The sequence below is a fragment of the Hippoglossus stenolepis genome, chromosome 20, assembly GCF_022539355.2.
Source record: "Hippoglossus stenolepis isolate QCI-W04-F060 chromosome 20, HSTE1.2, whole genome shotgun sequence".
Taxonomy (NCBI): Eukaryota; Metazoa; Chordata; class Actinopteri; order Pleuronectiformes; family Pleuronectidae; genus Hippoglossus; species Hippoglossus stenolepis.
Window position 1 is genome coordinate 7,903,735 of NC_061502.1, and position 14,054 is coordinate 7,917,788.

Below are 14,054 nucleotides of genomic sequence, written 5' to 3' on the forward strand. Positions count from 1 at the left end.
ACCACTGTTTTTAACCTCAGCGACTCTCGCAAACATGGCGGCAGTCGCTGAGGTTAAAAAATTAAAAAACATCGCACATCGGTCCAAACTTTTCTGTCCTGCAAACATCTGTCGCATAATAACGAGAGAAAAAACCTGAATATAAATAACCAAGTTATTCTATTGTCATGTAAGAGTTTCCCCACATGGACAGGAAGTTATAGCATGGTGAGTGTTGGGTGGTGGCTATTTACTGGGGTGCAGTCACCTAAATATTGACGTTTTGCAGTCTTTACTAAAGAAGTTAATAAACGCTTATTAATTGTTATTTTGCCTTAATATGCTCGAAAGTACCTGTACGCTACATGTTACATATAACACCTACAGGCTAATCAAAGATCTAAACCACAAACACAACAATTAGCTAAGTTATATAGCCTTTAATATACTTTTATACAAACAATTAGCTGGAATAAATTTGCTGAATATTGATAGTCCGATTAAAAGTTATTCTATCACCATGTAAGAATTCCCAAATAAGATGCACAGGAAATTGAAGCATGAAGCGATTTTTGGGTGGTGACTATTTACTGGGTTGCAGTAACCCATTTAAAGTTTTTGATACCCAAGTATGTACAACATAAGAAAATACACACTCTGTAAGTCCTGCTTAGCCTTAATATTTAATTATAATGTACACAGGGATTTGATTCATATTAAATATTATACGAACATGCTAATCTAATTTAATAACAACACAATCAAAAATCTTTAGCTAAGTTATGTGTCCTTAAATTTACTTTTATGAATCTTTTAACTGGCAGCTGGACGTAACTAAATTTAATGTTGGCAAGGGTGTTTAAAATAAACAGACAAAAAAACATGTATATATGTGCTGTATTTTCACCACTTAATATTATGTCTTACATTAATATGGCAACCAACCATCCATATAGCCACATGGTTCACCAAATCTAGTGGATCAGTAAACTGATGGAGTCAATGAAACATTTATTAATGTTTAATTTTTTGTCTGGGTGTCAAAAGTGTCTGTGGATTGAGGGTGGTATCTGTCCACCATTGTTCTGATAGGTGGGGAGGGGAGGGCGCGGAGATGTATTCAATGCCTCCATGAGAAAGATGCAAACACTTATAATAAAAGTGGTGAGCGTGCATGGCAGCTGTTGTGTTCGACACCACGCAGCATCGTGAGATGATGACATCTGGGTCATTTCTCGCGTGTGCCACTAAAAGACACCAAGCAACTTATATTTTCTGAAACGGTTGAGTTCACTGTGGCGTTAATATCCAGCGTATTCATATGAAAAGACGAAATTTCGACCATATCATAAATGTAACGTGATGTTTGTGTCAACGAGGCGGAGTCTAATCGCGACAAGGAAGTGTGGGGGGAATCCACGTGAACCCATCGGTTGTGACCCACGTGGACGTCTCGTGGTGACGCGCTGCAGTCTGTTCCTGACAACACCTCATGCTCACCTAATCCTGGAGTAAAACTATAATAAAACCTGTGGGGTTATTCTGCTTTGACAGCTTATAAACGATGTATTCCGTCGTGGGGGGTGGACTTTGAAACGCTTTTACATACAAACTGTGTGAAAACAATAAATAAATGAATATAAAGATATTTACTCTGCACAAAACAACACCCAAGTGGTAAACCCCCCATAAAATCCCTTAATTATGCATAAGTCTAATGTCCACTGCAGGGTCTTTTTCAATTTCCACATAAATGTGCATAGATGATCAGATTATTTGTTATACATTAAACATAAATTCATCACTACACAATTTTAGAACTGTAAAATAACTCTAGGGTTTACAAGTGCGCTCGCACACACACACACACACACTCACACCCACACACACACACAGCTGTAACACAAGACAGGTATGTACATTTAAAATACACTTATAATGCTGTGAACATTTAGAAATTACTAATAATTTTTGTTTCGCATTGGTTATACAAAAAAATTACTTTATTGTGTAAAGTCTGAAGTTCATCACTATCGATTTTATTCTTCTTTGTCATTTTTTGTTGCATAACAAACAATAAACTATTTACAGACATTTACCAAAATGTGATATCACTGAGACAAAATCAGAAGTGGCAGCGCAGACAATAAACGGTGCACAGACTTTGTTTGACCTTTGTGAGTTCTGTCACAACTGTCAAACCAAGTTTAAAATGACCATGAATAGATATAATAACCTATTTAATCAATCACCACGCGTTTAAAACCCAGATTCTACTCATTGTATTTTTTATAATGGAGACGTGTTTGACCTCATATTATCAGAGTGTTACAATCAACCTGCCATCAACCAGATCTCTCTAAACTTAAATACATTTATCACAACCAGCCTCAGGAATAAAATGGAACCTGCGTCTAATAATTTTTACAGTCGTCTTTTTAAGTGACTCCTTTTTTTGTCCAATGTCAAAACAGAATCTTTTAATTTTGTTGTTCATGTTACATTTTCTCCTGAGCTAACTGTCAGGTCAAAGGTGTCAATGCACGCGACATGTCACATGACAAAATGTTAATGGATGGGACAGGTTGTCAAGAGCTGAGCACTTCAGAGTTCAGTCGCACGTCCATGCACGCAGCTTCAAATCCTATCCACGAAATCTGTATTTACACGGCAGTGAGAGCGCAGTAGAAGATGATGGAAAGTGACGGGTCAAGTTATGAATCTGCTGGTTCTGAGTGAGAGAAGAAGCAACTTAGGCTATGTTGGTTTATGCACAACAGGGTAATGTTCATTTCCAATCACAGCTGTTATGTTCGTAAGTGCAGTGAAAAACCAAAGGGAGTTTGTGAGTCTGTATTTATCAGAGCGAAGCAGCGACCAGCAATTATTTCAGGTCACACTTTCACCGCATGAGATTCTCTTGTCCTCCTCCTGCTGCGAGAGTCTCTTTAAACAGCAAATAATAACACGTACAAACTGAAAACTACTCTTAAAATTGCAAAAACAAACATTTGCACCTAAGGAACATTTTTATTTCATATGTGATGTTAATAATAAAGGTATAAAACTGTAAGAAAAAGCTGTAATATCATGAAGAAGTAAAGATTACTTCATCACGAAAGCTCTGAAAAAAGTGTTGCAACTAACTTAACAACCTAACATAATTTTTTCGCATATAATGTCGAATCATAAAACACATTTTCATTGATGATCTTAAAAACCTATTTGATTTGTTATATTACAAATTCACAAAAAATATGTAGTTAAAAGAATCTGATAATTCTGACCTGAAGAGGGGCTCTACATCACTTCCTCATAAAGTTTTTCAGAGAGAACAGATTGTTTCCTATCCCGTACACATAGGGACTGATGGATGTGTAAGAAGTTGAGATGAAGAACTCCATTTCTTCCCAAAAAGGAAAGTCAGTGGGGATGAAAGCCAGCTGGAAGATCAGGTAGAGAGTCCAGTCTACTTGGAACAACCCCATAGCGGCCAGCACAGCTATCACGCTGCGCTGACGCCCCGGACCTTTACTCTTCTTTCTGGTCTGGCTCGACACGCTCACGCTCGTCACGGATGTCACCCGCTTCCTCTGGCTCAGCAGCACTTTGATGATGAGGCAGCCGGTGCCTGTGACAATGATGAGAGGCAGCAGGTAGCACATCATGATGGACAGGTATTTGTAGAAGCGGTTGATTAGGGGACAGAAATGTTTGCCACACTGAAAGAAGTCTGGCGGGCAGCTGCCTTTGTCTCTCGTCACATTGTCCGCAGGGCCTTGCAGGTTTATGACAAAAATGGGGACACTGAGCAGCAACGAGAGCACCACACAAACCCCGCTCACCAACCACGCTGTCCTGATGCTGTCCAGACAGATCGGGAGACTGACCCTCGTGCTGGCGTCTCGCAGCTTCTGGTAGCGGTAGATGCTGATGAGGACAGTGAAGAGGATGCTGCTGATTTCCCCGAACATAGTCAGGAACTTGAGAATGCGACACGGCCATGTGCTCGTGATGATGAAGTAACCCTCAAGAAAAACAGTGTCGTAGATGTTCATGATGACAATCTCGTCTAGGTTGGCCGTGGCCAGTCCCAGCAGAAAGAACTCAAAGGACTTCACTCGGGAGAACTTGGTCTTAAGGATGGAGAGGATGAGAAATACGTTACCCACAAGTCCTATGCAAGAAATGAAGATCCTCAAGCCGAGGAGGTTGACAGAAAATCCACTCATTATTATAAAATGAGCTAGATCGCACAAAAAAGTCACTTCTGTGTTGTTGTCACAGAAGTCGAGAGGGTTATGATTTGCTGCATCACTGACCAGAAACCCTTGTTATCAAGATCTGAAAGGTGGCAAGAATCTCGATTGATGATTGGCTGCGCTCATTATAGAGAGAAGGAGAACAAGAGGATGCTGGAAACATTGAAGGGTGGGACTCATTAAAGTTTTACCTTTGAGCTTTTCGAAGCTTCATCTTGAGACCAGCTTTGTGTCTGACATCACAGAATACAACTCCTTCGAGAACAGGAATATCCTTCAACACTTATTATTTAACGAATGTTCTCCACCTAATCTTTTTCATTTTGTGGTTTAATTAACATGCTACACTTTGACTTATGATGCACAATTGACAATGTCCAATAAATGTTTTTGTTTTTTAACATCTCTACCTAATACCCATTTGTAAGCATGTTAACTCTAATGATTCTTTCAATATTTTAGGAAAGTTTGAGGGATTATGTCAAAGTTCTATATATATAAGAGAGAGGAGAGAGAGAAAGAGAGGAGGAGAGAGAGCTCAAGTAAATTGTGTTTCTAACCAGATGTACTGGTTAAAACTTCCTGTTCCTGTTTTAGAGTGGGGCAGTAAACATACAATAGAATATGAGAGAAGACAAACTGCTCATCTGTTCAAATATAGTCAGTGTGATAGATATAAGAACATTAATCTCCTTATTTTAGGGTTGAAATATAAGGTCCAGAATTGAAAAAAAAAGAAAACAATGTGTCTGGGTATGACCATATGTCTGTCTTTGTGTGTGTCTGTCTGTCTGTCTGTCTGTCTGTCGGTCTGTCGGTCTGTCTGTCTGTCTGTCTGTCTGTCTGTCTTTGTGTGTGTGTGACAGAAGCTTGTGGACCCTGCTGTTGACACAGAACCAGTTCATGTTCCAGCTTGCCTCTTTTCCTCTTTTCCACTGTCTAGTTAGCATTTGTTCTCTTCAACCATCCCATATCCTGATTCAGCTTAATTGTGAATCCCACTGTGTGTTTACTGTGTTTGTTTGTGTGTGTGTGTGTGTGTGTGTGTGTGTGTGTGTTTGTCTTTGTCTGTGTGTGTGTGTGTAATTAAGGATAAGCCCTACATTGGCAGTTTATGGTTAAACTGAGTGTTGCGCAATGAGCCTGGACAGCTCAGTCCTTTTTCACCATCCAATAATTAGCAATCAGTAACCTGATCAAATGGCATGTACAAGTTTAATAGTAATAGTAATCATAACAAGGTATCGGACAATAGCCCCAACCCTACGCAAAACCCATTGTTATTTCACTTTGATACAGTTGGAGTTTTCCTCACATCACGACCTCTTCCTTACTTTATACAGACTTATTGATTTTTGGAAAACACTAACCAAATCCTCCCATATTAGACTGACAGACAGACTTTTGCTATAGATTGGCACCCTAAAAAACATTTATGGTATAACCACATAAATAAATCTCCAGCCATACTGTTAACTCTGTTAGGTTGTGTTTAGGTAAACACAGTGTTCCTCTGGGCCAATCTTTATGTACAGTTTATACGTACCTGCTGTGATACCTTGCTATGTCTCTGACTCTATTATTAGTGTTTTGACACCTGATAGGTTGGTGAGTTACATTTCTATCATTCCTATTGGTTGGCATAGTTTGTGACCCCATGCAATTCCTCTCCACCCACCTTCAACCTGAGCAGAGGTCCAGTGAAAACACCTGGGTTAGTGTGCAGGGAAGAACTAATCAGTCCCAGTAACATGCACATATCTGCTGTATGACCGTGAGACAGATAGCAAACTTTATTTCTTTTTTCCATTTTTCTGGATCTCTTAAAAAAGCAAATATTCACCAGACATCACGTTGTAGTCTACATTGATCTGCAATTTAAGTTACAGAAGAGTCCGAGGCCTTATACTCCTGAAGTCTAGTCCTCAGGTTTGATTTAGAAAACTTGATCTATTGGCTGGGAAATATACACATTTTTATTTATGCATAATAATAAGTACATTAAGAATCTGTACATTGAAATATAATGTTATCACTGGAGACGTTTTGACACGGCACAGATGTAAATGTTGAAATTAATCACTCCATTTAATCACTGATTATATGGAATTTCTCTATAATTTTTCATATTTTCTTTATATGGAGTGTGGTCTTTCATTCTTTCATTTTGAGTGCATTATTTCTTCAGGTTAAGACTTTGTAGTATATCAATCAATCAATCAATCAATCAATCACACAGAAAAACCTTATTTGTATAGCTCCTTTCATACAGGTTAGTGCAGTTCTAAGTACTTCAGACTTGATAAATAAAGCAAATAAATATGCTGACAATGAGATACCGTAAAATGTATTTAAAAAGTTATAATAACAGTAAAACCAATTAAAAACAAAAATACAATAAGAAGAAATAAAAAGTCAATAAAATTGGATAAAAACACCTGCATACAGATAAAATTGAATAAAATTGTAAACATAGATGCTATAAAATAATGTCTATAAATTCTAAATCAAACGCCAGGTATCTACAGATATAGCAGTATATGAGTACAGATAAACAGTCTTGAGCAGGAGCAGAGCTAATTTACATGCAACAGGATATTTGAGAGAGATAAGATGTATTTTGAGGGAAGCCTTGAAAAATGGGAAAGAAACTCCACATGGTTTGTCTCCTATGACAAGTCAAAATGTCTGCTATTTTTTATTTATATATATATTTATTTATTCCTTACATAGATTATTCAAAGTGGAGACTTGGACTTCACGCATCAAGGATTAATTTGCAGATGACCTTGACTATTTGAGGTCAGATCTGAACTTGGACTTGAGCCGCAGCAACAAAGCCACAAGGCTGCTTAAAGGGTTATCAAACATTAATATGCAGGAGCAGCAGCATTCAGAATACAATTGCCAATCATGTTGTTGGCTGCTATTCAAGATTTATATTGCTTGGTGGAATAATTACATTTAATTATCAGTTAATGAAAATATCAAACATGTTTGACTTGTGGTGAAGTCATAGCTGCTTAAAGAACGTCTCCGTGAAGTTAATTATGAGTGTAAATTGAGGTTATGGAGACACAAAATCTAAATTTGATTTGAAAAGTGAATGAAGAACGAGAAGAAATGCATCCTGCAGGATCCTCCTTAGTTGAAGCTGAATTTTCATGGGGCATATTTTAAGACAATTTGGAAATTAATAGAATTACCTGCAAACAACTGACAAACTGTAACAATGGGGGGTTAGGGACCCAACCTGTTGACCTTTGGTTTGAATTTAAGTTTATTTATGTCTCCCATTCGCCACTGCATTAGCCAACCCCACATGTTTTTTGACAGTATTTCCTTAACAGAAGATACTTTAATACACATCATTTATATTAAGACTCCCAACCACTAATTCGTAAGGACCATAGACTTAACATAAAGATGGCGCACATGACGTGGCTGGCTGAAGCATAGGTCATGAACCCTACCTCCTCCATGTTAGTGGATGGGACACAGACCAAACTAAAAAGTGAAAGTACACGTCAAATAATCTTTCATTGGCAGTGCCCAGGATGATTGATAAGATAAAATAAGAAAAGATAATCCTTTATTAGTCCTACAACAGGGACATATGCAGTGTTACAGCAGCAAAGAGCATAGTCAAAAAATCTGAAAAGTAATAAGTAAACATGCAATGTGCTGGGATATATAGAGTGTAAATAAAATATGTACAATGTGAGAATATGAGCAGTGAAATGGGTTGCACATTATCCATGAATTGCACAGGCAGAAATGAATATTGTACTGTTAAAAAGTGAAAAAGTGAGTGTTTGCACGGTGAGCATTAACATTTTAGAGAGAATAATGCAACAGGCATACACTCAGTGTCCATGTCTCTTCAAAAGCCTCCTGGCTGCTTGCTTTAGAAGTAACTTTGTGCAGTGCCTGTTCTAATCCTGCCTGTTTGGATTGGGCTGTTCTCTTGTCCTGTGTTGATGATCTGGAGCCACTCCAGAGTTATCAGAATAGTCATTAGTGAGTCCTCCTCAAACAGTTCTACAACATGCTGTCACTTTTTATTGTTTGTGTGCTGGACATTGTGTGCAGAACTTTTTTATAAACAGTCAATGGTACAGAGTGAAGTTAGTTAGCTTCTGTTCATCCTACCTGGTTTATCTGCAATGCATATTTTGTAGTCAGTGTTTTTCATAAAATGAAACTAAATTTGCTTTATTACTGTTCACATGTGTGATTCATATATAAGTCTGATTGATTAACTTCGCTGCTGTTATTTTTTTCATACATTGCATGTCGGCTATTTCAGAGGTCGCAGATCAGCACCTGTCACGGGTCAGTTCATCAGTCCGTTATGGTGCAATAAAAAAATCGGATTATCAGAATGATCTGGCGGTGATTTTGACCCACGGTTTGACCCAGTTGCTGACCAATGCGTTTGTGAGATATGCGTTCCACTTACAGGTTAAGTTAGGTTCCATTTAGGTTTAGGTTAAGGGTGGCATAAGGGTTAGGTGTGGTTTCGGTTAGGGTTAGGTTAAGGTTAGATTAAAGGGATAGTTCACCAAAAATTCCCTCATTATCTACTCACCACTATGCCGATGGAGGGGTGGATGAAATGTTTGGTGTCATTTTACACCATGTTTTTAGCCTAAATGTCCGTTGTTATCCTCCTGCCTGGAGCCGCTTTCATGTTCGCACGTGCACACACCGCACAAGCTCGCGCCTCTATGCTCTTGCCCAAAGGGCACGTGACGACATCAGCGATACTCAGCAGTAACTGCAGCTGTGCAACGATGCTACCGGAACAAGCGATGCTACAGAGTAACCAGCGCGCACCATAGGAGAAGTATGGAGGCATTTTAAGTTTTTTGTTGTTGTTTTTTTAACGTTTAAAGAAGTGGTCGGCAGTTACTTCAATTGTATTGGATTTGGCTGCAATGCTGTTTACCCCTGAAACTCCAAAAGTGTTTTGATGACTCAAACACTTCACCCACTCCTCCATCGGCATAGTGGTGATTAGATAATGATCACCACTATCCCTTTAAGGTTAGTTTTGGGCAAATGTGAAGCCAAGAAGGTTTGCCAGATATTCGTTCCACACACAGAGAGACAGACAAACGTTAGTGGAATTAGAAGATGTATGATTATGCTGAAAAATGACAAGACCTAAATGTCTGTACGTTTGTTAAGAATCCCTGTTGGACTCATACTTGCAGTGGTTGGCATGGTCCCCGCTCTGTGACACAGCATGTGTTGATGTGCGGGTTCTTCCAGGCTGAAAGACAAGTCACCACCTCCATGTCCAATTAACACCACAGCACATCCTCCTCCAGACTAAGTGAGCTGGGGGTGGATCCAGCGAGAGGCGGCCCCCCCTGGCCGCAGTTACGCGTGGATACGCCTTTAAAAGGCTCACCATGTTGCCATCACATGCTCCAGCGCAGAAGTAGGATGAGGATGTGCTCGTTATGTAAAACGCGTTTGTTACTTATATCGTGAAGGCGCTTGTGCAGAGTTTGTTGTTGTTGTTGGGAGGCTGGTGGACTTTGTGAGGCAGGAGGAGCCGCCGTGTGTGTGTGTGTGTGTGCGTGCGTGTCCGTCAGAGCGCTGCGAGTTGTTGTTCAGCAGCAAACACACACTGACTGGTGCGCAAACTGAGAGCAGCCGTGTGTGTTGGTGCCAAGTGACGGATATCAGCGACGTGTGTGTGTCTCCAGCGGCTCCCCTCGAGCCTCGCAGCCGCGTGTCGCTGCAGGAGGAGCGGATGTAAAAACAGAGAAACCTCCGCCTGCTTGCGTCGGGGAGGAGTGCTGCCTCCTGCTTCTAGCGAGTTGCTCGCTCTCCCTCTCGTCGACAGCGAGGGGGTCCCCTCGAGTGTGGAGGAGAAACCTCGGCCACAGTCGTGTTTATTCCCCCCAGTGGAGTGGAGCTGCGTCGGGTATAACCAGGCGGCCGGGGCGGACTCGCCTCACCTACTGTGGCCGTGTGGGGGGAAACAAGGTGCCCGGACTCCGGCTCCTCTCTCGCCGCTGACAAGCAGACGGAGACGGTGGCAGCCGCGCACAGCTACGTTACGGTAAGTGGCCGCTGCTCATTCCAGCTCCCTGTGTGTTTGTATCGCCACCTCTGCTCCGTGTGTTGTGTTTAATTTGTATTTGAGTGCTGTGTGGGGGACGTTGCGGAGGCAGATAATGGCCATGGTGATGAAGGAGATTCCCAGGGAGTGGTACTCTGTCTGTCGGACTGGCCCTCCACTGTGTTATCATAGCCAGCCCCCTCCTCTCTCTGCCCCCCTCTGTGCCACCAGCAGCCTCCACCAAAGTCTCGTGTCTGACACGGAATGGACTCAAACAGGGTCAGTGATAGTGACACATGGCCTCAGAGATCACTGATCTTATGATGGGCTGGATGGATGCGCTGTGTTCACGTGGATATCAGTCCGTGTGTGTGGGGTCCAGGTATTACTCATCATGTGGGGACCTAAATCATTTACCCAGTCCCGTTATGGGGACAAAAACAAGTCCATATAACGTAAATAACTACATCGCAAGGTGAAGACATGCTTTAAGTGTAGGTGAAGGCTCAGGGTTAGGTTAAATTTAGATTAAGAGTGGGGTTAGGGTTCAGTTTGGGTTAAGGTTGGGTGAAGGGTTAAGAGTGGGAAAAGGATTCAGTTTAGGTTAAAGTCAGGTGAAAGGTTAGGTTGAGGTCAGGTTAAGTTTAGGTTAAGAGTGGGGTTTGGTTAAGGTTAGGTGACGCGTTGGGCTTAGATTAAGGTTAGGCAAGTAGTAGAGTTTAGGTTAGAGCAAGTCTCGTGTGTGTGTGTGGGGGTACACACACATGTATGAGGGGTTACGAACTTCACACTACTGATCGCCTGTGGCATTTCTTGGGGCTGTAATTTTTGTGTGATGCATGTTGGGCCTTTTAAGGGTCTGACCAACTGAGGTGTGTGGGTGTACTTGTTTTTGTTGCCTCTTTAGCACCTTTTCCAGTAGAAACACTGAGTTCAGTTCACATCATTGGGACCAAAGCCTAGTCTTAATGAGGAAAAACTTAATTTCATGGTTTAGGTTAGGCTGCACAATAGTGGGAAGTCAATACTGTGTGTGTGTGTGTGTGTGTGTGTGTGTGTGTGTGTGTGTGTGTGTGTGTGTGTGTGTGTGTGTGTGTGTGTGTGTGTGTGTGTGTGTGTGTGTGTGTGTGTGTGTGTGTGTGTGTGTGTGTGTGTGTGTGTGTGTGTGGCTCAGGTAAATGAAGAGGCTTCACAAATGCCGGAGCAATTAGCCCACATCACAGTTTGTCAATTAGGTCGTAAAGGCAACGAGCTCATAACGGATGATGCCATTATGACATCATAGATAAACCTCCTGGGCCTGGAGGCTCTGGTGTGTACAGCACATACACTGTAAAATACACGTGTGCAAAAGTGCTTTACGTTAGTTTTTTATTTACAAGAAAGAGTGCGTGCAAATAAAAACCGTGAAAAAATAAAGCTCTCTTACACAAATTTCAATTATTTATTTAAAATCTTTATTTTGTTATTGTGAAGTGCAGGATAAATGCACCTCTTTGGGCCTCAGACGGCTATTTCAGTGAGACCCTGTGAGAAGTTTTGAGGGGAAATGTGTCTTTGTTGGACATAAACGTGACGAGGTAGACCCTGGGATCACAAGCCAAAAAAATATGTGATCATATTTAAAAGAAAAAGTGAAATCCTAATTTGAAAAAGCATGTGGTAATCACAGCTGTCAAATTAATGTAGCTAAAGAAAAAATACAATATTTCCTGTGAAGTGTAGTGGAGAAGCAGTGGTGTTGAGAAATTACTTAACTAAATATGTATATTTAGTTAACTAATAAAAGGTTGGTTTAATGTTAGAGGAAGTGCAGACTTAAAAGAGAACTTCCTCAGTTACACATTTAATCCTTGTTTTTTTTTCATGCTTGATTGAACAATTTTAATAAACAGCCACCCCCGGCCTGTATATAAACCTCTCTCCCTTGTTCACGCTGTCGTAAATAACTTTTTTTTCCATCCACCAAGTCTCATTTTCCCGCTCTGCCATGAGGTTTTCCTGCAGTGTAGATGAAAAAGAAACTGATCTGCCGGGCCACACTTTGACGCCCCAGTTTATTGCAGTTGATCATTAATCTTTTGGAGTTTCCTCGTGGACGTACGTACGTATACTTCCACAACGCTGCACTCGTTCAGAAAGATCCAGCGGACGACCGCACCCCACGTCACTAAACCGTTGTAAATGTCGTAAAACTTAATATAAAAGTGTTTTAATGACTCACACCTCAGACCTGTCGTTAAATAGCCAAGCCAGACTAATAACTGAGCCATTACTGTAAAGTCAATCAGCTGTGGATTAGCAATGGATCTCTGCCAACATACAAATCTCAATGTTTAAATCCTCAAAGAAAAATGGGCCATTTGAAATGTTTTTGGAGCAATAGCCTGTTTTGGATATTATAAACATCTTTGTAGTGGGTCCACATCTTATTCAATGTATTTACTTGTTTTCATTTATTTTATTCCAGTTCTGTATAACTTCATTTGCATCGTTTACAATACATTGGCTATAATAGGTCTTTTTCTCAGCAGACATTTTGACATGTGACAGTAGGAGAAGCACGGGTGTTAATAATGAAATGAATTCCTGAGCGGAGCCATCGTTAATGTGATCAGAAACACTGCGTTCAGTCTGGATGAAATGTTGCAAAATGTGTATGTAAACGGCCGTGTGTTTAATGCTCTGTTGTGATATGCAAGCGTTGCAACTATGGCAGCTGAGAAGGCCATCCTTCCTCAAGGATGCCAAGAAGACATCTCGCCAGTAGATGACATGGGTTTAAATGCATGTTTAACTCTTCAAAATAAGCTTGATGCTACAGTCGATGTGTTTTTGCTCTCTGGAAAAGCTGCTTCATACATCTTCCATTGATGCAAACACCAAGCAGCAGTAGATAACTTTAGAAACCATTATGGATTTGTATATTTATATATGTCACTGCTGATTGGGACACACGCACACGCACACACCAAATGAAAGAAAACGTACCATTGCACACTGTTGCAGCTCGTTTCGAGCAAACATGTCGTTCTGCCCAGAAATCGAAGCAACTCGCTGCAAAACATTTTGAGAGTAAAGGTAACACTGGAGCTGTGAGAGAGGCCAATTTTACTTTCTGCACTGTTCAACAGAAATAACACAGTATTGGATTTTAGGGAGGACGCCTCTAGAAGCTTCCTTCTGTTTTCAGTTATATGTAATGTACAGTGTGGAGGAGGGTTTGTGATTTTTAACAACATTGTGTATGTACAGTATTATATTTAATGATGCTATATGATACAACCTACTCTCACTTCATTTAAAATCTTTGAAAAATATCAATTCTGTGGAATCTTATCAGTTCTTTTATTGGTTTATTGACTATTCATTTCATTTAAAGGTAGTAAATGCTTATTTAAGCATCTTGTGCACCGACGTGTTTACATTGGCTGTTTGATCAGAACCTTCTGAGGAGAGGCGATGGGATTAAAGTCACAGTCGCTTGGTTTCGTAGGAAGTTGCTTGTTTATGTTCGTTTACTGTCATTGCTCTAAAGAAGTCTTGTACCTAAACACCAAGTTTATGAGTTCAATTATCTTATAGGAATAAAGCTTTTTATTTTACATACTTCACGGCACCTTGTGAGTGTCTGTGCTCAATCTCGTGAATAACGAGAAATCCTGACGTGTGTGTGTGTGTGTGTGACTCTGTCCTTTTTTACGGGGCTATATGTTTTTAATTTCATAATTAAT

The 14,054-nt window shown here is 40.4% G+C and overlaps 2 protein-coding genes across 2 annotated transcripts in view; one reads left to right on the top strand and one right to left on the bottom strand.

Annotated features, from left to right (window-relative positions):
- Positions 1 to 3,284: 3,284 nt before the first annotated feature.
- Positions 3,285 to 4,211, bottom strand: LOC118099832 (cysteinyl leukotriene receptor 2). Its single transcript, XM_047338124.1, has one exon. The coding sequence runs from the start codon at positions 4,209 to 4,211 to the stop codon at positions 3,285 to 3,287; it is 927 nt and encodes a 308-aa protein (XP_047194080.1).
- Positions 4,212 to 9,685: 5,474 nt separating this feature from the next.
- The window catches only part of LOC118099621 (bromo adjacent homology domain-containing 1 protein), a 28,882-nt gene continuing 24,513 nt past the window's right edge, over positions 9,686 to 14,054 (top strand). Inside the window, exon 1 of the mRNA XM_035144305.2 lies at positions 9,686 to 10,320. The gene's annotated coding sequence lies outside the window, so the exon portion shown is untranslated. The remainder of the gene's footprint in view (positions 10,321 to 14,054) is intronic.

Coding starts and splice junctions, on each gene's coding strand:
- LOC118099832 (XM_047338124.1), bottom strand. CDS start 4,211: ATGAGTGGATTTTCTGTCAACCTCCTCGGCTTGAGGATCTTCATTTCT.